The sequence below is a fragment of the Brachyistius frenatus genome, unplaced genomic scaffold (genome assembly GCF_029030835.1).
Source record: "Brachyistius frenatus isolate BFR_SWC_R1_liver_20210118 unplaced genomic scaffold, ASM2903083v1 Contig_347, whole genome shotgun sequence".
NCBI classification, from domain to species: Eukaryota; Metazoa; Chordata; class Actinopteri; family Embiotocidae; genus Brachyistius; species Brachyistius frenatus.
Genome location: NW_027210946.1, coordinates 225329 through 251937, shown reverse-complemented (window position 1 = coordinate 251937; position 26609 = coordinate 225329). Strand labels below are relative to the sequence as shown.

Genomic DNA, 26609 nt, shown 5'->3' with positions numbered 1-26609 from the left:
TGCCTGCGAGCCTACTGTACACTTCAGCTGGTCTCAGATGCTCGTTCTCCTCGGCATGGTGACAGAGAGTCTGTTGTGGTCACATCTTAATCCAATAATAGAGTCATGGTGCACACTTTACCATGCAGGCTTAGAAGAAGATTTATTTTGAGCATGTATTAGAAGTATTTATGGAAAGTATTTTTTGAAGATATGTTGATATTACATCTATTACATTAGCTAATTATTCATTTTGGGACTGACTTCCCATTTGACGTAAACAAAAAAATGAACCAGCACCCAAATTTGTGAATATTTTTCAAAAAGTATCTCCACATTTCCTTTTAAAAAAAAAAAAAGAAAAGCCTGTTAACTGTAACAACCGTTGCAGGCTGCTGAGTGTTTGACGGGTCAACTGTAATGAGTAACTGAGACACAAAAGAGACAATGGGGAGAAGACAAGAGGCCAACAACAACCCAGATTGTAAACTGTTGTAGGCTTCGGAGTGTTTGACAGCTCGACTGTGGTGAGTAACTGAGACAATAGAGAGAAGAAAAGCTGCCAAAAAGAACAAGAGATAGACAGAAAGAAAGTGTGTTTGGATGGGATGTAATGGCGATGATAATGCAGATGATTGCTGGTTTGACTATTTCCCTACATTTGCTTAAGCAAGCTCCTTCTTTGAAAACAAAGCAGTGTAATGGACAGCAGCTTTGCATATGTGGGACAAGCACAAACGGCTGGTTTAGATAGTGCCGGGATGGATGGATGGATGGGGAGACGGAGAGGTGGCGGTTGCCGATGCGTTCGAGATTGGTGAGCGAAACAATTCAGCAGAAATAACACAACATTTCGGAGCCTTTGTAGCTCTGTTTGTGGTTTGAAAAATACACGCCCGTGTTTGTTTGAGAGTTATGAACATATCATTTAATGGTATAGATTTTTTTTCAAGCTGCTCATTACCTGATTACCATCTGTGTAAGTGATGCCTGACTTAATAAAACTTCCTATAAAACTAATTAAAACCCACAGACCTGAAGGTCAACTGCATGCATTAATATTAATCACAGTATCAAGGTCACTTGAAAGTCTCTCCCCATCATGAATATGTATTAAAATACAGGTCATGCAAACACATCGTTTCTATTAAATCTTCTCTTTATTTTCCCTCCTCTCTCTTTCCTGCAGGCATCTGGGCAGGATGTCAGTGAGGGGCTTGGACCCCCCCTGTCCCACCTCTATAAAGCGTGAGCCCTCCAGCCCCAGCCCCAGCTCTCAGGGCGACGTCAGCCCGGCCCAGCCCAGTCCCGGAAGCTCCTCCTCGGACACAAACTCCAGCTACGGTCCCCCTACCAAGGGCCACAATCATACCAATGGGCTGGACTCGTCGGGCCTCTACGGTCACACAGCAGGGCTGGCCAACAATGGAGGAACAAACAGGTCGGTTTACACGTCATCTCTCCCCTTATCTTCCGTCCGTTTCACCTTATTTCACATGTTCAATGGGACTTGTACTCTCTGAGGACATTCACATTATTGTTCCCCTCACCTCATCCCCATCCCGTCTCTCCCTCCACATCTGTCCAGGAGGTTTGGGGAGGAAGAAGGCCAAGTGAAGTGTGAATTCATGCTTGGCTCGGTGGCCAAGCGGCTGTGTCTGGTGTGTGGTGACGTGGCCTCGGGCTACCACTACGGTGTGGCCTCTTGTGAGGCGTGCAAGGCCTTCTTCAAGAGGACCATCCAGGGTGAGAGACAACACACACACACACACACACACACACACACACACACACACACACACACACACACACACACACACACACACACACACACACACATATATAAAACACATTCACGATGTTCAGTTTTATATATAGTAACAGAGTTTATTGTGCATGGCTGATAGTGCCTTCCTGCATCATATAAACCTGTTTTACAAGCAACATGGTGCAGATGCAGTTGGACCCTAAATGTTTGTTTTGGTATAAACAAGCCCTGATCAGTAAGCTCATAGCTCCCGTCTGCTGCCTCCCAAACCACAGAAAGGCTTTAAGTGAAGATCTGTTTGCAAACAGCTGATATGTGGTTAAGCAGTGCATCGTGTGTATAGTCAACATGTTTGAGTTTAGGTTTTAAAGCCACTGATAGAATATGGTGCTGGATGTGTGTGCATTTGCCTCAGCCCTGCGTCGGCGCATTAAAGGGATTGTCCTGCACATTGTTGGCTGTCGGCTCGGGTCGAGGAACCTGGCAGGCTGCGTTTTGTTTAGGCCTGTAGAGGTTGGCTACTGTAGATGGGTTCAAAGGCCAAACTCGAGCGTCTGTCACTTCAAACGGGGAGATCTGATGTCTGGCTCATCAGATGCTTCCTGTTTCTGATCGAGGGTGGCAGCTGAGAGCGCCTGCAACTGGCTGAACGCCATCAGGCATAACATGCGACTTTGGCTGCCAGTCAGGTGTGGGGAACGGGTCAGCTTTTTCTCTCACTACTCAAACTGTGAGCGGTGAAGCCAATTTAATGTCTCAAGAATAACAAAAAACGATATTGAATGTAATGTGAATTTATCAAAATGTCATTTTGATAACCACTGAGCCTTATTTGAGTGTAAAGGTCATCAAGTTACCTCAGTTTCAGGTTCATGCTGCAAATTCCTAACAGAGAATCTGAATTACAGAACGGATGTGTGGAGGTCAAAGTGTTTACGAGACAGAGACGGTCAAATGAAAAACTTCCAACCAGGGGTCTCCAACCTTTTTTCCTCTGAGTGCTAATTTGACAAAATGAAAGTGTCCGAGAGCTACTCATTTTTCGTAACATTTATTCACAAAGCTGAGCTCCACCCAAACCAGCTGAATAAGCTTCTTTTATGTGACCAATAGCAAATTGATGGGGGCGGGATGTCTAGGAATTTGATCGGATAGAAATTTAAACACAGTTACCAAGTGACTCTGTGTTATCAGATTAATGTACATATTGTTTGAAGCTTCAGCGAGCTACTTTGAAACGGGTAACAGGCTACTGGTACCTCACGGGCAACAGGCTAGGGCTCTACACAGTTACATTGCTTAAAATGTAGGATTAGTGTATTTAAGGGGTGACCAGAACCTGTCAGCCCAAGTTTAGACCTTTATTTTTTAAAAATCTGTTTCTCACAAGTCTCCTAACTTTGCCCTTTAAGGTCTCATACTCCAACAGATTTCTGTAAAATGAAGATTTAGACATAAAAACTGTGAAACACGACATCTGAATAAGAGAATTGTGGCTCGACAGAGTCAACAGGTGATAAAGAATAATATTGACCTGATGCTCTATGGTGTCCAAGGCAATTACAAAGTGTTTTCTTCTCTCTCGCCCTCCTCCAGGTAACATTGAATACAGCTGTCCAGCGTCCAACGAATGCGAAATCACCAAGAGGAGGAGGAAATCTTGCCAGGCTTGTCGATTTGTGAAATGTCTGTCGGTGGGCATGTTGAGAGAAGGTCAGCCATGCACTGAAAATCACTTTTCAAAGTTGGGTCAAAACCTTGTTTGGGTTGCTTTTTCCGAGATCGATCTGTCTAAGGACTTGACAGGAGCTCAGATGCTTTGCTTTCAGGAAGTTGAAGTGGAGAGCGGCCAACGCAGGCCTCCACTGCAATTTCTTTAGCTGTGCATTCCTGGAAACAATAACCTGAGATTCTCCTAATCTCTCACCTGATAAACATGTGACGGCATGTACTGTAACCGCGTAAACGCAAGTGAAACCTAACACGGCTGACAGTTAAACCTAAAGCCCTTTGTGTGTGTCTCGGTCTCTGTGTGTGCAGCAAACACAGGGCTGAACAATGCCTATAGCTGTGTCTTTGGGAGGGAGGAGAGGGCTACCGACTCTTCAGCTGTGTCAAGTCTTTGCTCCACTCCAAAATAGCCTCTGGACGTCTGCCAGTTTGTGCCGGTGTGTGAGCAACACTGCAGCAGCTTCTGAGATAATAGAGGGAGCTGCGAGCTCCTGGGACCAGACTTCACAAAAATGAAAACTGAAGAGATTTTTTTTTTTGTAAAAGTTTAAGAGATTTTTCTACCGCAGGGAATTTTAATGGAACGGGACAAGTTGCCTACCCTTCACAGCCCACTGCTTTGCGATTCAAAAATAAGGTTTTACCGCTGACACCGCACATTATAGCGTATTTACACTCATTCGCAGAATCTTCTCGGTGAAATTAGCGTAAAAGGAATATAAAATACACCAAATAATTTCAGAGATGAGCTCTCACATTCCTAATTATTTGTGTAGCTACTTTCTACTATGTAAAATGTAACCCTGCAAGTTCAAAGAGGCGAAATGACAATGTACGCATTCCACAGATAGCCTGTGACAGCGGTCAGGTGCTTCTTTTGTCCGACTGTGTGCCTGCCTGGTGACATATTGTGGTCCAGATTTAGAAGTGACTCAAAAAGGAAAACATTGGCGACCTCCTACTGTACCAGCCACTTGTTGCCTGCTGTGTGCGGCCCAGAGAAGATAATAAAGAGTGGAGAGCAGATAAAACATGTGAGCGTGTGTGTAGGTTGGGAGACTTCAAGCCATGAGGGGAAGTAAATGTAAAGATAAAGCATTTAATAGTCATTTATTCGTTTTTATACACCGTTAATAATTATAGAGTCACTGCAGAGGATAACAGTTTGAAAAAGTTCATTCAAAAACCTGCATTTAGTTACATGCTGTAACTGTCTGCAAACCATGCTTTGTTTTTGGAGCCGTTTATACTCCGATAAAGGAGGGTTCATTTACGATCACTCCCTCCATTTTGGACTCTACAACTCTGCTTTCCCTGAAAGGTCGGTGCTGTCAGAATGGCTCGCTATTAGTCAAAGGGTCAATTAGTCTGTGGGTCAAAGTTTGCAAAGTTGAAATGAACAACAAGCCTCTTCGGTCAGGGTGTGACATTATGGGAGATGCCTATTGTTAAAATATTGAATAAGTAATGATATAAGATAAGTTTTCAAATTAATTACCATATTTATCGAAACATATGATGCATTCCAAACAACATACTGTTCAGAAAGGCTGTTTTTATTGTTTCCGTCATAATGCGATTTTTAAAGGTGTTTTTAAAAAAAAATTTTTTTACATCTGACATCTACAGAAGTTCTGGTTTCACTTCATCTCTGTATTGATTTTGCCACAATTTATTTCTATTTTAATACTTGATGTAACCAGACGTCTAAAAAAAAAAAGGAGCATCCCAACCAATCAAATTTTGGCTAAAATCATTACCGACACCGTGGACCCACTTCAAACGCATATTGTAGTCAGTGCATTGCAGAACGACGTTCTACTTTCACTTCTGGGTTTTACCTCCAAATACAGTGATCGTGTTTTTTTTTCTGTGATTGCTGGTCATTTGCCCTGTCAAGACTTTGTTGTAGAGATTTTAATACTTTTGTAAGTATAATGTTTCCAGAAACAATAGAAAAGGTGGCCACAGCTATGAAAACATAATCCCAGTTGTAATAAACTGGAACGATCCTTTAATGTCACCTACTCGTCTCTAAACTCACAGCAGTATCTGCTTATTGCAGGTGTGTGTGTGTGTGTGTGTTCATAAATGTGCGTATAAGTTATGGACACACAGAATTATAGCATCTTTACACGTGTTTGTGTGTAAGAGTATGTGTAAACGTGTCAGTCAGCCGTCACCTTTGTGCTCGCACCTCTGTGTGTTTTCGCGAGTGTGTGTGTGTGTGTGTGTGTGTGTGTGTGTGTGTGTGTCCTTTTTGGAAATTAGCTGCCTGTGATAGGGTATAGGTGCATCACCAGCATCCCAGCCTCCCTCCTCCCTCAACCCGCCTTTCTGCTGTCCCTCCTCCCTCATAAATTCCTCCAGATGCCTTGTGGGATTCCTGGACCTCCGTGAAATGCGAACTGCCCCTCGTAACTCCTATCGTAAGCGCCCTCGTAACGCGCTTCATCGTGTCTCGTAATGCCCTTCCTCCCCCGGAGAGGCCGCAGTAAAGCCTGAGACAGAGGAGCGGTGAGGTTTAATGGGGAGACTCAGAGCCATATTAAATACACAGCTAAAAGACGGATAGACCCCAGGCAGGATTTGATTAAGCCCTGTTTAGTGGCCATTTCCACAGTTGCTGTCGCTTCTTGGGGCAGTAAAAACATGTATGTCCACATAATGACAACAATATTTTTAAAAAAAATACTTTATACCACATGAACTTATGTGAATCTGTATTTTTATGGTGTAACAGTTTATGTTCCTTAGAAATATGAGCAGCGGCGGAGCAAGGCCTTATCGAGGTACCCGACTTTCTTCGTCTTATCTCACTGTCTCTCCCTCGCTTCTCACTTACGTGGTCTCAGGTGTTTTAATCTGCGTTTCGATAAAAGCAAGACGCGTTGTGCTTCATGCTTCCAAACGCAGCGCGTGAAGGGAACGTAACGCCGCGTCGTGTCGGTGGCAGCCGTGTGTACATTTGTCACAATATCTGAGAAGCGTGGGATTGTTTATGGTGAATACATGGTGGCGGCAGTAATAGAAGTGGGGAAGCACTGCCACAGAACAGGGTATAACCTGCATTAGTCTGGACCAGTGGCTCGACGTCAGCGCTCCTCATCCTGCCGAGTGCAGCGGGCATTTTGGGAACCTGCAAAGCCTCTCGTGTGAAAGTGCAGACGCCCTCAGAGGAAGGCCGAGTGATGAAAGAGGCAAAAAATAACACAGTCCATGTTTATCGAACCCTGATGGGCTGCTCAGAATAACTAGGAGGCGGTGTGTGTATCTGTTTTGTTATCCGCCAAAGCTATTCTTGGCCTTTTAGTTGTCAGCACATTCCACAGTGAAAAGTTACACTTAGCTCAGATGTGTGTGTGTGTGTGTGTGTTTTAACGCTCAGAAATAGAGTAGAGTATAATAGTATAGTAGTTATAATAATAGATAAATAAAACACTTTTCCTACAAATCAAACAACCGAAGCTGTTTGACTTAATCCGGTGTTTGCCAACAGTTAGTTAAATCGAACGTCAACACAGCGTAATGCATCCTCTCCAGGTTAATCCACACTTATGTGCCCCTCATGACATCATCAGGGGGATCAGGGGCCATTACGTTTCCACAACCCATCTCTCCTTTAAATACCTTGTTCATGTTCCCCTGCTCTAACCCTAAAAACCCACATCTTGATCACTATCGGACAAAACGTAATGCCCAAGCATGACTCAACAAAACGACCTAAACGCAACTGACAAACTGAAGCTGTCGCACCCGTAAGATTCAAGCCATTTATTTCCCCCACTGTCTTTGGAAGTGTGCTCAGTTGCTGTGGAGATGGATCAGTTGTCATGTAACCTCATAGCTGTTTGTGTCACTTTTAGCTGGAAAGCAAAGAGTGACAAAACAATGCAAAGTCTAGTTGATGTTTTTTTTTTTTTTTTATCTTCGAGCTTTCAATGACCAGTGAAACTAAAGTGAGAGTACATTTAGGTCAGTTAGAAGTTTCCAGTGTTAATAACTGGTTTACTTGGTTTACTTGTCCAGCTCTATTTCAAATGGTAGATTTAAAGCCTCTGAAAACACGACTTAAAATGTCAAGTATTTCTCGAAACAATTAAAATAACCAACAAATAATGTTTAAACTTTGTAAAAAGAAGAAAAAAAAAAAAAAAGCACAGAGTTAAACACCAAAGAACTCAGCTGATCTGTTCCATCAGGACTGTGTAAGTGTGGTTTGATTGACAGTGGCTCGGACACATAATCCAACGAGTATTTATTTAATGCAAATATTCTTGAAACCTGATCGGTGCAGGAAAAATAAACATTATCACATTTTCTAAGTTGAACCCTCACACTTTTAAATGTGGAAATATACACACACACACGCCGTGATATTTAGCCACTGTGCTATGTAAGAGCCTGTTGCCTTACAGTGAAGGTCACAGGCCATATTCACACTCCTTTGCTTTGTTATGCATGATCCTCTCTTCCATCATACCTTTATCTCTGTTCATGGCACATTAATCAACAAAGCACAAATCTTATAAAATGACATAGAATTCTTTGTTATAGTAATAGCTGCCTATAAAATAAAACAAAATAGATTTACGAACCAATGGTGTAAAAATCTTAAGAACCTGCCCATGAACTGATAAAACCCCGCTGCACATTTTGACACGCCTGATTAAGAAGACATTACGTTATCTCATGTTCTTAATGTTGATGCATGCATAAATATGCTCTCCATAAATATCTGCAAGAAGAAGTACAGCCGGCTGGGGGCTCAACGGGAAGGAGTATTACTGTGAGGTGTCAAGGGAGGGAATAATAACCCCGGCACGTCTCTTACAGATGCCATTATAGATCTATTCAGGGCCACTCTGGCTATTTACACTGTAGATCAGGTAATCCAACACCACTACTGAAGGCTCCCACAGTCACGTTCACACTCACTGGATACGTTGGTTTTCTTCGCAGCATGGTGACTGTTAAACTCCACACAACACAACACACACACACACACACACACACACATGCTGTTAAATCCCCATCATCATGGTGACACAGTGCCTTGTTAAGATGGGCAGTTGTCACCGGCTGCTCTAAATTTGTTGGGGTGTCGTGTTACAGGATGCATGCTGCAGTGCCGGCATTAGACTCGTCCCGTTCAGTCTCCTCGGGTCCTCGTCAATACCTGCGAGCCGATGATTGGGCAACATCCCGATGGTTTACTGGGTTTAACGTGAAGCCTTTTTTCTCATGGCGGACTCGTTTGAAGCTGTTAAATGTCAAATACTTCACTGATGAGAAAAGAAAGGCCTGCACACGCACACTCCAATCCCACTCCAATATATTTGGGAATTTTGATGAAATATGTTGCATTGTGATCTTTGCATTTAAACCCTCATCTACTTCCATAATTTGATAGTTTTCTGATTACTCTGTTTACAAAATGCACAAAATTTTCCAAATTATAATTCAACCTTTGATTACAATTACTATTTATCACTACAATCTAACAATTTAGATGCTTTTCAATCATTAAATCCAGCCTGAAATTTTTCTCCCTTGTATTTGAACATCATTACAGTAAGTCCTCAGGCTCCAAGCCCTGGACTGTACATGCCTGGGTGTCCTTAGAGTCGAAGCACACCCAGGCATGTACGGTCTATTTACAGTGTGACGACCGCTAGAACACCGTTAACGTCCTGTTATCGTGTTTATTGTAGGTGTGCGTCTGGACCGGGTTCGAGGTGGCAGACAAAAGTACAAGAGGAGAATAGATGCTGAGAACAGCCCGTATCTGCACCCTCAGAGCGCCTTACCACAGAAAAAAACATGTAAGTGATCAAACAAATGTTCGTAATAGTGTAACTGTTCAGCGATCATTCGATGTAGATACAAGAGGCTCCTACTTCATCTGTTGCGCTGTCGTCCTATTCACAACAGTCAAATCCTGCTTTCTGTGATGTTTCCTGTCATAACGTATAATAATATTTATATCCAGTATTGTAATTGGTAATGAGTTGATATTATTAAGTCCCCAAAGTAGATTCTGAAGTGAGAAGACTTGATTGGCTGTGATGAACCGACAACGCCAAACAAAACAGTTTTCAGTGTTGTTACATAATGCAGTCCTTTTTTTTTTTTTTTTTAGATCATCTCATGGGTTGTAAATGTTTTATCAAACTTTGGCTGAAGGAACATTTCTCTGCCCAAAAAGGAACATTTCACCTCTCAGCTTATCCGAAGGTTTTATCATTTTAAGATACATGTCTGAAACTGGACGGTGACATAAATCACTTTTCCCCTTTTCATAGACCACAATTCAGCAGAGATATTTTAACAAGGATCGAGGGCAACTGTTTATCTGTGACTAACTTTTCATGAATGGCAGCACAATATATTGTTAATATGATTGTTTCTGAAGGTGTTTGTATGTACTTTTGTGTGACCGGCTGTGTCTTCTCTCTGTTTATTTTCAGGTTTCTCTTGCAAAGTAGATCTCGATCTTAGTGAGATTTCCTAACTAAATAAAAATGTTTATTAATAACAGTACACTGTCACTCATCTGTCTAAGTTTCTGTAGGTGGTGTGGTCGAGAACAAGGTGGTGTCTCTGCTGCTGGTCGCAGAGCCAGAGGGAATCTTCGCCATGCCGGACCCCACGGTACCGGAGAGCGACATCAAGGCTCTGACCACACTGTGTGACCTGGCTGACAGAGAGCTGGTGGTCAACATCGGTTGGGCCAAACACATCCCAGGTAAGATTCAGGACGAATCCCCCGCCCCCGTCCCACTCGGTCTCAGTTGTTCTCTCACACACATTAGCTACATTAAGTCTGTAATCAGATCAGAGGAGGGATTGTTCTGACTTGTGGTTGCCAAGACGCTCACTGAAAGCCCGGGGGGGAGGGGGGGTTGTTGGCTCAGCTGTGTGTTATCTGTCAGTCAGCCCTTTGTGTGGGCAAGTATGTGTATGTGTGCTGGAAGTTGCGTGCCGTGCCCTTGCTGACCAAAGTGTGTTCCTAATATATCGACCAGATGACCAGTGGCCACCTGGAAGTTTTAATTCATTTCCTGGGCCGCAGCCGTCTCCTCGTGTGGCCTGAATTACGGAAATCATCCTGGCACTTGGAACACACTTAGCTTCTCCTCTGACACAGGAACAGCAGAAGGGATGTCCGGAGGTTTTGTTTTTTTTTCCCCTACGGATGAACGGGTGAAAGCAGAGCGGAGGTGCATTCTGACAGCTTAGCGGGATTAAAATGTTGGTGCACAGCTATGTGACGGCTCTAATCACGTGCAGCAGAAGTTTGCACTGTGGCTCCGCTTTGATACTTGACTTTTAAGAGTTTTGACAAAACTCTGAAATGAAACTTGCACACTTTAGGTGTGTGTTTTGGGCCACCCTTTTGGTATAAACTTGCTCTGCACTGACAGACTAAATTCTCCTCGTGCTACAGTTCGTTGGAGAAAGGCATCATTATTTCCATCAGCTTCCCTATCAAAGTGTGTGTACGTTTGTCAAGATAAGTTCTGAAATGACAGGCTTTAAAGAAAATTTAACAACTCTGGAAAAATAGGGGACAACAGTTTGAGCCTTATTTTCACTATTGATGAATCTGCCTGTTATTTTTCATGTTTCATTTAGTCAAAACATTTTCTTATATAAGAAAATGCTGAAAAACACCCATTAATCTCACACAGTCTCAGCTGATGTCTTTATATTGTTTGTTTTATTCAACCATCTGTCCAAAAAGATATTCAATTTGTAATCGATATAAAACACGAGAGAAAGTTGCAAAGTCTCAAATTGTAGGAGTATTTTCGCATGAAGAAATTACTGAATTGTTTGTCAGAAATACTGCCTGTTAAAGTTTCTATTGATTGTCTGACAATCCCTTAAAAGTTATTACAAATACAGGCAACGCAGAAAAAAACTGTCTGAACCCTCAGGACTTTACTTTCAATTATAACATACATTCAATCGTTTGAAAATACAACACGTTTTCTTAGTAAATGTGTTTAAAATGATGCAAGTAGAACGGAAATGGTGCCGCTGTATAAAATCAGGCCTAAGGACCCTCTGAGCAGGACCACACCTGCAGGAGTCTGGTGGGCGGAGTCTGGTGGTTAGGGAGATTCAGCTCACCTGCTGCTGCTCCACTATATTAGGTGGTGGCATCCAGCCAGTCAGTTTCTCTCCCCTGGTTCACACTGTGTTTGCTTTTCTTTTAGTTGCACATATGTTAGTTCTTCCCCCCCCCCCCCCACCACCACCACCCCCCTTTAGTTTGCCAAGAGAAACTTATTTTTAGTTGCAACTCGTGCCTTGTTACCCCCCGGTTTGCCGAGCCCCGAGCCAGGTTGGGACAAGTCGGCACGACCGCATTTACAATCAGAAAATCTGTAATGAGATACCTTTTTTTTTTTTTTTTTAAACCTTAAAGCTACTTAAGAGGGAAATATAAAGAATAGAATGAACTTTCATGTTCAGGGTTTAAACAATCGACGTTTTGAAAACTCGCGGTAAATAATCAACGATGGAATTGACGCCGTACTCTAAAGCGTTTATCTTTACGTTTCTCCTTTGTCTGGTCCTCTTCTCATCTTTGTTTTCCTTTATCAGCCGCGTTACCCAAACCCAAAACATCACCACGGAAACACCTGGGCTTTTTTTTTTGTTGATGCCTTGTCCCTGAAATGCTTACAAAACAAACAAAGCAGGTGTGTCTGTGTGCCCACGCTTGTATCTCATTACTATATTTGTCCCTGTATTTCTTCCTTACCGAGTGGACGTGAAGCAACCATTTAAGTGTGTATTGCTTGTTTGGTGTCCCTCATCAGCATTTCCATTGTTCTGATAGAAAACCACCACCACCTCTTCCTCTTCAGCACTCCCCCCCCCCCCCACCACCACCACCACCACCACAGGCTGCTACGGTCCATCTCCTTTCTCCCGTTGTTGGCTCTTTACTGTCACCGGGCAAGACGGATGGAGACCGACTGATGGGTGTATTTGTAGCCCGTCTGCCAGTGGAGGATTTTCAGGGAGAGCGGAGCGGCGGCTGTACGCGCAGCAGATACCCACCTGAGGGCAGAGAGGGACGGGGAGCCATGTTTTTTATCCGAATGTCAGGCGCATTTTACTCAAACTTATGAAATGTCACCCCCCCCAAAAAAAAAATATAGTCACACGCGTTAAAATGCGTCAGGCAAGTTTTGGCAAACAAATAGCCTCCTTAAAGTTGAAAAAAAAAACAGTGTAATTTAATAACTAAATACAAATAACTGATCTTTTGATAAACTGGAATAACTCATGAGGCCAGTCAAGCCAGACCTGTTGTTATTTATTCAATACATGTCTCCCCTAAAGCACTTAGGGCACCTTTTTTTTTTTTTTTAACTTTCTACAATAATCCAGAGATCTACTGGTGAAACTATCAGTCAGTAAGTGTTTAAAGTGAAAGTCTTTCATGAGAAACAAGCTCAATCAGTTTATTGCAGAGTTAGATGAGATCTATACCATGTCTACCTAAACACCACCTCCACGCGAGGCTGGACCCAGTTAGCTTAGCTCAGCACTACCGAAACAGGGGAAACCAGTCAGCCTGGCTCAGAAAAACAAACGATATAAAGATATACAGAAGCATTACAACAATACACACGAGAAAGCCTGTGTCTGATATATTTGACCTTGCTGGGTGATACGTATGTACACCAGGCTATCGCACTGTTACCTATAAACACGATGAAGGGACGAGTCTACAAATTTTGGTTGACATCAGCCGATCAACCTTTTCAGTTGAACAGAAAAAAGACAAGAGATAAACGAAAAGACAGAGACACACAGGCAGGAAAAAAAAAAAAAAAAAAGGAAAGGGCCAATAAAGAGGAAAGAGATGGAGAATAAAGAAAAAGGAGAAAAACTGAAAGTGGCCTGAGATGAGATGACAGACATCACGAGATAGGAGACAAAAAGAAGAAGACGGGACAATGGTGTCATTCCAGGAACAGGTTGAAGAGGTAAAGGAGACCAAGACGGCTCAGCTGACGGTAAACAAAGAAAAGAGGTAGAGAGAAGAGACGCATACAGAGAAAATGGGTGTTTAAAAAAAACCAGTCTGGCCCTTCCTAGCAGCGTAATGGCCATGTCACATCAGCTCTGGATGAGTGGCAGGACACACGGCCCCCATTGCTGGGAGAAGCAGCGTCCTGGGCAAAGTGGCCCAGGCCATCTGAGTTCTTTGCCCAGGGGGAGGTGAGTGTGATGGGGCTACTGTCCTGGCTGTTCCCCCTCCTCTGTGTCTGCTCTTATCAGGCAGATTGACAGTGATGTAGTCTGAAGTCAGAGGGCCAGACTGGCAGATGAGCTGGCTAAAGACCAACTGCCCTCTTTGTTTTTGGCCTTTTTTTTGAGTCTGTGATTCAAGTTGGCTGTCAAATATGTGTGTGTGTGTGTGTCTCTGCGTGTGTGTGTGTCCTAAAGGCGACTGTGGTGTGACTGGCCTTGTGCTATTGTTGGTATGATATGACCACTGAGATTTCTCCTCCTTTGTGCTCTAAGTGAACTTTGCAGCATCCCTTTAAAACACGACCCCTTTCTCTTTTACTGAAGGTTTAAATTGTATTTGTCCTTCAAATCTATCAATATGTTACTGGAGATTTTATCACACAGGCTCAAACACACACTCACACAGGTCTCTGTTCCTGATCGATGGTCCTGTGCCAGAATACTGATCCCTATCGACCAATGAAATTGTGTACAGACGGCGTTTCCAATCAATCAGGGAGCGATAGTGGGGAAATGGGTGCCACTGACGTCCCCCGTGGTGACTGTAAAGAGCAGTGGCTCCTGATAACAATCGCCGATGGTGTCAAAAATACAAACACCTCCCCACCTCCTCCCCTCGCTCTGTAAAATCATCCGTTTAATTACAGTAAACGTATGTGTGTGAGGGTGTGCATGCAGGTTTATGCGGGGGCCCATGAGTGGGTTTAATCATACTCTTGTGGAGTGTAATTGTCAATCAAAGTAGGTGTGTCCTACAGAAAGTAATTAAATTTACCATCTATTCCCTTCCTCTGTCCTTTGTGATGCCCTTTGCCAAGTGGCCTTCACCGCTACAGGAAAATTCTGTATTATCAAAGATATTAATATAAATAGAGAAGTCCACCTGAAAACCTTCAAAATAGGAAGTGATGGTGACTCTTTTGGCTTTTAGATGAGAAGATCGATACGTCCCTTACATGTCTGTGAAATATGAGGTGGTTTGGTTTGCTTAAAGCTACCAGCTGCTGGCTTCACATTTAGTGTACAGACATGAGACTGGTGTGGTTGACGTGTAAACTTAAAGACGAAGCTAATTAATACCAAACATAAAACATTTTTGCAGTGCCTAAACTGAAGCAAATGCTCTCTGTGTTGGAGGTATAGGATTTAAGTAAAGTCATAAAACGCATTGTGGAGAGTCTGAATTTAAACAGAGGTGGTGAAGGTAGGGAACATGGCTACAAAAGGAAATCATGGCTCAATTATCTGAAGGCTTCTCCAACGATCGCCCTTCCACATAATGTGAAGGACTTGTTTGTTTTTTTTGTCTCGCATGCATCCACGACCGACTCAAAATAGCTCTGCGACCCACTTTTGGTCCGCAATCCAGCAGTTGAGAGCCACTGCGATAGTTTATAAAGCAGGTTTTCTGCGAAGAGTTTATGTTTTAAGTCTCAAAGTCCTAAAATGACCCCGATGACGTCATCAAAGGTTCTTTTCTTATACTGTAGAAGCTACTTGTGTTTACAGGCCACAATAAGTGAACTCACTGTGATGTGGGACTCTTTCTCTCCAGGCTTCCCCTTACTCTCTCTGGCAGACCAGATGAGTCTGCTGCAGAGCGGCTGGATGGAGATTTTGATCCTTCGAGTTGTGTTCCGCTCGCTGGCCTTGGAGGACAAGCTAGTGTACGCTGAGGACTACATCATGGATGAGGAGCAGTCGAAGTTGGCCGGTCTGCTCGACCTCAACAACGGCATCCTGCAGCTGGTGAAGAAATACAAAACCATGGGGCTGGAGAAGGAGGAGTTTGTCGTCCTCAAAGCTATAGCACTTGCTAACTCAGGTATTGATCTTATTATTGCAGAGATTAGGATCCATCTTCACATCTGTTCACTTGCTGCTTTGGGTTTCAAAGCCTTTAATGCCTTGAACATACCAGCATTTCTCAATTCCATGTCTACTTTTAGACTCCATGCAAATTGAGGACTGCGAGGCGGTTCAGAGACTCCAGGACGTCCTTCACGGGGCCCTCCAGGAACACGAGGCCACTCACCACCCAGAGGATCCTCGGCGCGCAGGCAAGATGATCATGACCCTCCCTCTTCTGCGTCAGACGGCTGCTCGTGCCGTCCAGCACTTCTGCAGTATCAAACAGGACGGTCGCGTGCCCATGCACAAACTGTTCCTCGAACTGCTGGAGGCAAAAGCCTGACCTGAACGCAGACGGCCATTACCTTCGTCCACGACACGCGAGTTAAAAATGGGAGGAAGTGGAGTATCGCGGGTAATGGTTGGGGTCTGACACCACGTATTTGTCCCATTTCAGCTTGCATTTGACAATAAGGTCTTTAATCTGCGATGGCTGGAACATTTTCAGAGTCGCACCCCTCTGACTTCCAATGAGAGTTTGAATGGAAGTGGAGGAAAAAAAACAAAATAACAAAAAACAAAAAAAAAAGAGTCAAATTGGCATTTAGTGTCTTGATGACAAAGGCGCTGTCATCTGGTTGTGACGCTGAGTTAAGTGTGCCGACCTGCTTTGGAGGTTGAAGAAAAACGGACAGACGACATAAAAGCAGAAGAATCGCCTTCTAGAGATATTAACAGTCACATGCCAAACGTAGAGCTTCTTTTTTTTTTTTCAAAAGACCACCTGATACTTGAAGATCCTCGTGGATTATTTGACTCATCTTGAAGCCTGTAAAATCTGCATTCTAGTGCTTTTAGAGAACCGTTTTATGATTTGTCCTTTTTTTGTATAGAAAAGGTAAACGTGTCCTAAGAGGTACAGTTAGTCTTGCCAAAGAGTAAAGACTCATATTATTGAATAATACCAGCACACATATCCACAATAATATGATGACATTCACATTAACCTGCAGCCCTGCTCTGCTGTGTATCGCAAAAATATCTATCTATCCACTAGACTTGTACACAGATGATTAAAAGGAACCGATTTAAGTGATGGGCACCTGATACAACAATAACTGGCCTCCTGATTTTAGTCGAATATTTCAGGGAAAGAATACTTAATGTCATGATGCAACTATATGGCAGAAAAGTGATATTTATTTATCTCTGGTCTTTTGTTATTTTCTTTTATTAATATGGCATTAAGGAGCAACAGCAGTGGAGGATAATTTTTTAAAGGATTTTTAAACGATATCATTGTAAAATGATTTTTTTTACTAGCTTCTCTGCTACAGCACTGAAACCTATACCATATCATGAAATTAAAGACAACCTGATGATAAGTGGAGTCTGTACTTGAAGATCATAATGTTGTAGAGTCGTGTAGACCCATAGATATAACTTTAACTATGTAAAATGGCTGCCATACTGTATAATCTGGATTAGGGAGGCGCTTGATGTCTTTTCTAAAGTAGAAGTCTATGTGTAGGATGAAATATGTGCACTACTTTTTCTTTTTTAGCCATGAACTTTTGGGGGGAAACTGGTGATGGCACTGTGTTTAATCTGTTAGTGTGTTTTGTGTGAAGAATAGTTTTTCTCTGAAATGTGTCCTTTTCTGCACACGCTAAATGAAGGGATTAAACACGGAAGGAATCTCGGAACATGAAATAAAATGTCCAAGTCTTGCTCCTTATTTAACTCCAGGTACTGTGACACTATGATGTGCATATTTTTGTGACAAGATGGTCCGAGTAGCAGCAATATGACAGTTTATATTAATGTCATGTGTGATCTGCTGTATATATGTCACGTCTTATGCCAACAGAGATGTGTTAAAGATGCAAATAAGCTTCGTGTGGATGAGCTGTGCCGTGCTATTTCATTCTCAGGTGGATTTTTTTGGCAATAAAGATGATCACCTTAATGCAAAGCTCATATTATCCGGAGTGTCGTCTTCCTCAATAAAGCGAAGAGGGGTATGAGACAAATTCATTAAGAGCTGGTGAGTGGGTGCAGTGCATTCTGCGGTGTCTGACAGTGGACTCGTTTCCAAGTAAGGCCCATTATGGCACATTTAGGCCATCTGAGCTCAGTTGGTTGGAGATTTATAATTAATAGCCATAATGTAATGAAGTCTAACAGTGGCCCCAGAGAGTGCTGGTCATCAGCTGCCTGTCGAGGCTGAGCGAAGCAGAGGCATCCGACTCATCGCTTCATCATACAGTGAGCCTAACAAAAACAAAACCCACTCCCGACATTTATTCATAGTAATGATATTTCAGTAACGCTTAACATTTATAACTTTACGACGTAGTTGAAGGCAGGTTTAAGGGCATTTGTGTAATAATGAATCTGGTAACTATACTCCTTGTAAAGCGTCTATAATGGGTAAATACACAGTTTATAAATGACTGATAATGTTTTTCACAACATAGTTCTTGACTAAATGTCCACGTTCTACATTTCTTCCAAGGCTTTCAGCAGCACCTTGTGGCCTTTATTGTCTGATGAAATTTCTTGAGTTGCTATAGAGATGAATATAATTTCATAAAATGCATAATAACATAATATAGAGACTCTTCATAGTCATAGTACATATTTTGTATGAAATGCAAACTGGGATACTATTATCAATCAGTCAGTAATAGATCAGTTATGGATACTTCACAAGATGAATTGTCAACAAATACATTATTAAACATGAGATATTAATATATATATATGTAATTTATATATAAATTGTTAAATCCCAATTTAGTGGGTGCTTCACCTTTGCCGAGATAATCCATCCACCTGACAGGTGTGGCACATCAAGACGCTGACCAAACGGCATGACTATTGTACAGGTGTGCCTTGGACTGGTCACGATGAAAGATCACTCCAAAATGTGCGTTTTTGTTTGTTTTTTACTCAACGCCACGGATGTCACAAGTTTTTGAGAGAGTGTACAGCTGGCGTGTTGACTGCAGAAATGTCCAACAGAGCTGTTACCGGTGAACTGAATGTTCATTTCACTACTATCACCAACGTCGTTTCGGAGAATTTCGGTAATACTTCAAATCAGCCTCGCGGCCGCATACTACGTGCTGCCACACCAACCCAAAAACTCCACATCCGGCAGGCTCAGCCACCCAGATAGCTAATGCAACTGTTGGTTTGCAAAACCGAAGATTTTCTGCACAAACTCTCAAAAACTATCTGAGGGAGCCCCCGCCGTCGTCGTCGTCCGAACATCGTCAACAGATTGGTCTGTGGTGGCTGTGGGGTTATGGAGTGGGCAGACAAAAGCGATGAACAACAAACACGCAGGTGCATTTTATTGACGGTAATCTGAAGGCGCACAGATCTTGTGATGAAACCCTGAGGCCCGTTGTCTTGCCATTCATCCAACGCCTCATGTTGCAGCGCGATAATCTACGCCCCTATGTTGTAAGGATTTGCAAGAAGTTCCTGGAAGCTAAAAACTTCCCAGTTTGTGTATATCCTCCATGCTCCACAGACATGTCACCTATAAACAGGTACGGGATGCTCTGGATCTGCGTATATGACAGTGTTTTCATTCGCAGACAAAACTACACATTTTAGAGTGGTCCTTTATTTTTACGCTGTTTAATCGGCATGTCGCCGTGCCACACGTGTCACTAACACAGATTTGAACAAATTTATGAACAATTGAAAGAAATTAACCTTGTGTGTGCATAAAAGAAATCGCAGATCTTTTACTTCAACTCGTGACAAATGGGGAGCAATTGAAGAAATACCGAAAAACAATATTCTGCTTTTGTTTTGGACAACTCAATATTACATCACAGTTCCTCTAACATGCAAAGGAGAAGGGGAGAGGAGGCACTGCTAAACCTGAAGAATAAAGATGAGTTGACAGAAAGATGAATCAAAAACCATGTAAACCCCTTTGTCCTTTATCCCTCCTTATCTGTCAGCAGAAGCCAAATAATCTCCTTATTTACCTGTGGTTAAAACTCACAGAGCGCACCGGGGGATTTGGAACAAGCTGGAGATTTTTCACCACATCAGCTGTCAGTAAGTGAGTTAGTGATCTTGAGTGATATATCCTCGTATGTCCCTCTCCTTAAATGAATTAGTATGTGTCTAGCGGCCGTGTCGCCCAGACACCCTGGTGATGGATGAGGCCCCGAGGAGATGGGCTGTAAAAAAGGCTGATTCTGGCACTCAAGGGTGAGATCACTTCCTCAATAAAAAAGCATTGTCCCGAATCATCACGGCAAGGTATGAATGCTGATTAGGGTATTAGACAGAGGAGAGCTCCTCTGTAAAAATAAATCAAATGAGCTGAGCGTTAATGTGTGTGTGTGTGTGTGTGTGTGTGTGGAGGTGGGAGGGGGAGGGAGAGGGGGGGCTCTGGTACAGAGCTGGGGCCCAACGACTACAAATTTAAAGACAGCGTGAAATAATCAATTCATTTTTAATGCTGTCATCAAATCTTAAGCTCTATTGCTATAATTATCATGGTTTCTTAACAGACTGAAGTGCGAGTTTCTTCTGATAAACAGGTTTTTTTTTTTTAGTTGTATCAAAAGATAACAACCCTTCTTCGATACAGAGTCTGAGATATTTGTCACAAGACAATAATAGTTTCATGATTTTAAACTCTTTACATGACTATGAACTTTCTGCACTCATAGGGAGTTTTTTTTTGTTTGTTTTTTTACAAACTTTTATTTTAAAATTGCATTTTTAACCATGTCTCTGGACATGTTTCAAAATCTCCAAAATACTATAAAATACTTTTAAAAAAATTAAAAAAAAAAAAGTGTCAGATATTTTTTTCATTCCATTTTCAAAATCCCAGTTACAGAATCAATGAACACGCAGATATTTGTTTATCTTGACCGGTAGAAACAAGATGCTTCCGAGATATTTTGTTCTCCTTTTTGGTATTGAATCACGATTGGCTTCTCGTTGTGATGTCACATAATCACCTCGTACTCGCACACACATCTTAAAACTCAGATTTGAGGTGAGCACAGAGAAACGTCCCTCTCACAGCAGATGAGTATGAAAACAGCCTTTAGTCCTAAACTCGGCAGATGCATCATTCTGCACCGTGAAGGTCAAACAAGGGAAGTGACAAAACTGAAGAGGTCTTTAACGAGTAAATAACAAAAAAAAAAACGGATTTTGAGATAAAAAAAAAAAAAAAAAAAAAAAAAAAAAAGAAGACAACGGTGCCACAAAGCATTAAAACATTTGAACTGGTGACGATTCTCCAAATCATATCGGAGTTTGACGGTCTCATGCACTCCACCCCTGACAAACAGCTGCACGTCACATCTGTCATCGCCTCATCATTCCCCCACAGCAGATGGACAACTGTATGTACAGTTTGAGGTCACTTGAGGAGGACACAGAGAAAAATGATTTTTTTTTTTTAAATTTTTTTTTTTTGGGGGGGGGGGGGGGCTTCAGCTCATTGTGCTGCTTTATCCTGAGAGGAAACAGGAGTGCTTAGTTGATTATTATTGAGCGTCCATTCACGCACGGAGATATACAACTGTTTTCAACGTCAGCATGACCGCAGTGTAATAACAGCTGGGACTGGGGATAAGAGGCACTGCAGCCGTACTTGCGTAATGAGTTCCTTCCCTGCTGCTATTGACTCATTAAACTGGACACTGCCTCGCAACAACGCAACCAGCGGCTGCAGCTCAGCGCCATCTTGTGGCTATACGGCACACAGCAAGGGACACCGCGTCGTGTACGTCCTCGTATGAACAAACAAGGTCATGTTATTCCCAGGAATGTTTGGAGCTCGTATTTGATTAAAAATGATTCGTAAGTAAGAGAGAAGAGGGTCTTTACTTGTTTCTGCAAAATTCTCATTTCCTTCCTTTCTTTAAAAAAATAAAATAAAAAATGTTTGAACAAACCTTATGCACATTTGTTTTTAGATATTAATGCTAAATGTTATTATTGGAGCAAAAGAAGGAAAACATAAGTACACTGTATCATTATCTAAATGTGTCTTTTTGGTCATTACATAACAATTAAGATGTCTGGTTGCAGTAAAACATCACGCAATACACATAAAAACATACAATCTGAATATAGTTGCTTTATCATTTCTTGAGCGAGAAAAGAGAACTTCCTTCCCAAATGTGCAGATGGACTCTTATTGTAAGAGTACTGATTTTGCTGATGAGGTGATTAGAATAATTAACGCAATTTTGAGATGGTATTTGTTTTGCTTTCTATTCACACAATGTCGAGCCTCATTAATGAATTGAGGAAATAGTAGGCGCCATATCTGCTCGTAGCCCTCAATGTGCACCGGAGGTTAAACTCATTAAAACACATCGTTTGCTCTTTTGTGCATATTTATAATTAACTTTGAATTTTGATTACTTAGCTACGGGCCTCGTAGGTAAGTAGAATACAAACAAGTCAGCTCGTCTGACAGAGAGAACCCTGTTGTCATGCCACCCTTGTATTGCATTTATCATGATGGCAGGACACCACGCTAAAGGATTTGAGACTGACTCTGAAAAGATGCCTCACACTAAAACATAATTAAATGTGACAGACTTGCTGAAGGACACTCGCAACAATGCTGAACTGAAATTGTGTTTCCTTCTTTGCAAATTTGTCTCTTTACGCTGCAACATAATGTGTCAGCACTGTCACAAACACCAGATGTGCTCCAACTGAGGTCAAATATACAGAATGTACAGAAAACAATTGGATTAATGGTATTTTTAAAACTATTACAAAGTGAATGGTTTGCACATTTCAGTATGCGACCACCTATTGACTAATGGAATAAACTGCAATAATAAATAGTCTGCTGGAGGTCACACATATGTTTACACAATTTTTATATCACCATTTGATATTAGTGTACATATTTACATAGCCACCTGTTCTTGAAAGAAAGAACATGCACACAAACACACACAGTGAACTGGAGGATCAGAGGGGTGATATGCTTCTACCAGCTGAAACCTGACACCCGACTGTTACCATGGCACTGCTGAAGAAAAGCAAAGGTTGATGGGAGTTCTGGAGGTGTAGAGGAACAAACATGGAGTTTGTTCGGGGCTCTTCTTGCTCTGACACCAGATGCTTTGTTTCTTCCTTTCTAGGAAGCATCAGACTCAGGACAGAAAACAAGATTTAGGAATCTAACATTTTTTTTTTTTTTGAAGCCCTGATTCTTCTGTGTAATGTTGAAGGGAGCTCATCGGCAAGTAAAAGAAGTATCAGGTGTAAAATATTGATGGGGCGACAGGTGTGATCCTAAACGGCCTGCAGGTCTCGGCCCTTCTGATCGATGTCTCACACAGCGAGGGGCTGCCAGCTCCCCAACCACCGGCCGAACCACGGACCTCAGCACTGGTGAGTGTCCTGAGTGGACACACGTTTCTCTCGCTGCTCCTTTTTTTTTTTTTTTTTTTTTTTCCATCAGCCCTTCCTCATTTTTTTTCTCCTCCTGTCAAATTTCATCGAGAAGGTCTACATACAGCATCTTGGACACGAATAGTTTTCGACTGGGTAGCCTTTCGTTGGACCATGATGGAAAAGAGCACGACATAGTATTCATTACACAGCAGCCTGTTGCCCTCGGGGGTGGTGGTGGTGGTGGTGGTGGTGGTGGGGTGCCTATCAATACACTGTATAATCCACCGGTATACGTCCAGAACCTTTAGCGTGGACTCTGTTGCAATATAAATGGATAAAAGTGAGTGTGGAGCGTGGTGCTATCCGACGGCAGGAAACTAGGCCATGCAAGCAGGCACGTCTCCAGTTACAGCGTTATCTCCTCTGCAGCGCACGTGTGATCGTCTTTCTCTTCCCGTGTTGGTTTGTGATGTTGGTCCAACAAATGTGGACCCTGCGAAGTCCAGGTAGAGGCGGGAAAAGGGCAACTTCATCCGAGGAAGACACTCGTTCGTTCGCCTGCTCAGTTTAGACGGACAGGTTACGTGTCCTGTCCCTGTTCACGCGCAGCAACACCGTGCATCACGTGAGGAGTGGACGCAACTCAAACGGTTGTAAAATTTGATATGAAGTGACCGTCTGCTCAATGAGGTCACCTGTCATCCGAGTACATACGACTGATTATCGGTTTACTGATTTTGGGCCAATAGCACTTAATCACAGTTCTATTTGTAGGGAACCAATTAATTCTGCAAATAGAATTACCTCCTCAGGTTTGTCTGCTTCCGTCAACCAGGTCACGTTGCAGTTGACATCCGTGTCTCTCCAGACTAGTTTAATATATTTAATGTAGGCTTTGAAGGACTCCCTACTTGTATCCGCGTTTGGCCGACGAGACAATGCTGAAAATATGGACGTTACTGCAAAGAAGCTACGAATTTTAAAACGTGGACGACAGCAGAGAAGATCTGTACGAACAGCAGAGTTTAAAGGTGGACACCCCAGATTAATGTCGTCGACTCAGTAGCTGACCGAATGTGAAATATGATCGAAATCTCCCCTTGTTTCTGAGTTATGGCGTAGATTAATAACCAGAAAAGTGTTTTTGCTGACCGCAGCGATGTTGACCTTTGACCTTATGGATAAAAAAATAAAAAAACGTCATCACTTCACCATTTTATTCCGTCAAACACTGGTTTACATTTCTCAGGAACCACGGCACCAAGTGTGTTTTGTCATTTGCTGGCTGAAGAGAAATCACGTTGCATTGTTGCCACCCTGTGGGCAGAATAGTTACATACAGAGTGAAGTTAATTTGACCAGTGGAGGCCTTTAGCCAGTTTAGTCAGACCTATATCCACTGAGATACGAACAGACACAATCTTTTTGTGTTAACCCACAGCCAATAAATTCTAACTAGCTTCCTCTGATTGTCTCTGTTTTATGATATCTGTCTGAAAGCTTTTGATTAGATGTGTCCAAATTCACAAACAGCAAACTGAATTAAATACAAATCTGTGGTGATTTTATGACGTCGCTCTTCACCTCCAGATTCACCGAACCCCACTCCTCCTGGAGGAGGAGGAGGAGGAGGAGCGGGCGGTGAGCGGGCAGAGGGAGGCCAGGGACACCAGCAGGTTGTGCAGGAACTGTGGTTCATCGTAGTGATGGCAGGCATCGCCCTGCTGCTGCTGGCCATTGTGTTAGGCATCATGCTCCATAAGGTAGGAGACAGCGCTCTGTTGCAATATGTGAAGGTTGACAGACCTCTGGTGAAGTCACAAATGAAACAAAAGTGTGTATGGGATGCAAGCGCTCCGGTTAAATGTTGCTCACATTGCGCTATGGAGAAGTGAGCCGTCACACTTTGGGCGCAGACACCAAGACGACCATCTCGACCCACCAGATAGCAGCAAAGCCAAGACTGTGAGCCTCATGTCGGTCCTGTCATTGTGGAAAAACAGACGTGACAACTTTTTCCTCCCATCACCCCACACTAGGCCCTGAACAAACCCCCCTTCTCCAGAGAGAGGCCCCCACTGGTGGCCCTGCCCATGCGGAAGAGGAACCCCATGGCCGTGTACCCGCTCAGCAACTCAGTCTTGGTGAGGGGAGATTTCTTAGTTTCTACTTCAGCCATGATTACAGCAGTCAGTGTTACTAACAACAACAAAACAACAACGGCTCTGTTCTACTGCAGAGTCCCAGTAAGCCACGATAACGGACCAGCGCGCACAATACAATACAAAGAAAATGGAAGTGGAACACAGTTTCCTTTAAGAAAGTATTCACCTGTAGACTAAATAACTGCAGACTGAATGACTCCCCTCTTGTAAAAGTCTTACCCACTCTCCTTTTTTTTTTTTTATAGTTTGACACGGTGCACGACACGGCAGGCTTCTCCAACACCGTAACACTAAAGGGCTTCACCATGAAGATAGAGGTAAAAGTCCCACGCTCTCATCCACACACGCAAACGGCATCTTTCCTGTACCCGTCGATCATATTTGGTCTCGTCCGTCTTCCCAGGAAGTGCTGGAGGCTAAATGTGAGCCCGCCGACGAGGCCCCTCCTCCGCAGGGCGAACTGGGCATCCTCAGCGTGAACTCCCTGAGGCGCAGCGTCAGCCAGGTGATGGATGGGAAGTCCATCACAGGAGAAGACGAAGCGTGGGACCCCAACATCTCAGGCCACGACAGTGGGATGGTGAGAGACACCAAAAACGTATGAGACAAAACTGAAAACCTTCAACTTTAAAGACGAACTATACGCCGTCATTTGAAAGCCATTTCTAACAACCCTGGTCGCAACCAACAAAGTATTTCACATACGCGCACCAGCACACTAATTAAAAACATCAACACACTCAGAAAAGAGCAAACCCAGTGAACAAGCAAAAACACTTAACTAGAAACGTGGTGCCGTTTCCTCCATTTAACACGCTCTGTTTTTCTCTCAAAGTTTATGGACGATGAGGAATTTGTTGACACCGTCAAAGGCTTCAGCACCGTGAGGAAGGAGCACACCATGTTCACCGACACCAACCTGTGACCTGGTGACGACCTCTCGGCCCCACGGGTGCCCCGGGTCTGGATATGTGACGTATTGAACAGCGGGGCCACGCGCTCCCTTAAATTCAACCTTTTTTTTTTTTTGTCTGCTGACCCGAGCAGCCTCGAGTGTCTCTGTTAAAGAGTTGTCGAGACGTCAGCCGCTGCCGAGGGGAGGAGAAATACGGGAACCCACGTGACTCGGGACAAAATTTGGAATGTTGAGGGGAGACTAAAAGGAACGTTTTCTTCTCTGGACAAGAATCCTTCAGACTGAGTGAAAGAAGGAAGGTTCTGCTTTTGTGGAGAACTATTGAGACAAAAAGTGTCAAAGGACACGATTGACATTAAAACTTCTGATCACTGAACAAAGAGCACACGCTAAGAAAAGACAAAAAGAAACCAAAGATACATAGTCGTATATTTGACCTTTTATATATATATATATATATATATATTTCCCCATTGGAGAGTACTTCTGGTATTTT

The 26609-nt window shown here is 42.9% G+C and overlaps 2 protein-coding genes across 4 annotated transcripts in view; one reads left to right on the top strand and one right to left on the bottom strand.

Annotated features, from left to right (window-relative positions):
- The window catches only part of LOC138636042 (estrogen-related receptor gamma-like), a 31865-nt gene extending 14284 nt beyond the window's left edge, over window positions 1–17581 (top strand). For 2 of the 3 annotated variants that reach the window (XM_069723846.1, XM_069723844.1), the window contains exons 2-8: window positions 1169–1420; window positions 1568–1725; window positions 3344–3460; window positions 9193–9303; window positions 10044–10226; window positions 15315–15584; window positions 15709–17581. In XM_069723846.1, the coding sequence (XP_069579947.1) occupies window positions 1182–1420; window positions 1568–1725; window positions 3344–3460; window positions 9193–9303; window positions 10044–10226; window positions 15315–15584; window positions 15709–15953 (1323 nt within the window). In that variant the 5' untranslated portion in view covers window positions 1169–1181 and the 3' untranslated portion in view covers window positions 15954–17581. The remainder of the gene's footprint in view (window positions 1–1168; window positions 1421–1567; window positions 1726–3343; window positions 3461–9192; window positions 9304–10043; window positions 10227–15314; window positions 15585–15708) is intronic. The other variant, XM_069723845.1, reaches the window with a different exon arrangement.
- The window catches only part of fez2b (fasciculation and elongation protein zeta 2b), a 34926-nt gene continuing 15968 nt past the window's right edge, over window positions 7652–26609 (bottom strand). Inside the window, exon 11 of the mRNA XM_069723847.1 lies at window positions 7652–7663. The gene's annotated coding sequence lies outside the window, so the exon portion shown is untranslated. The remainder of the gene's footprint in view (window positions 7664–26609) is intronic.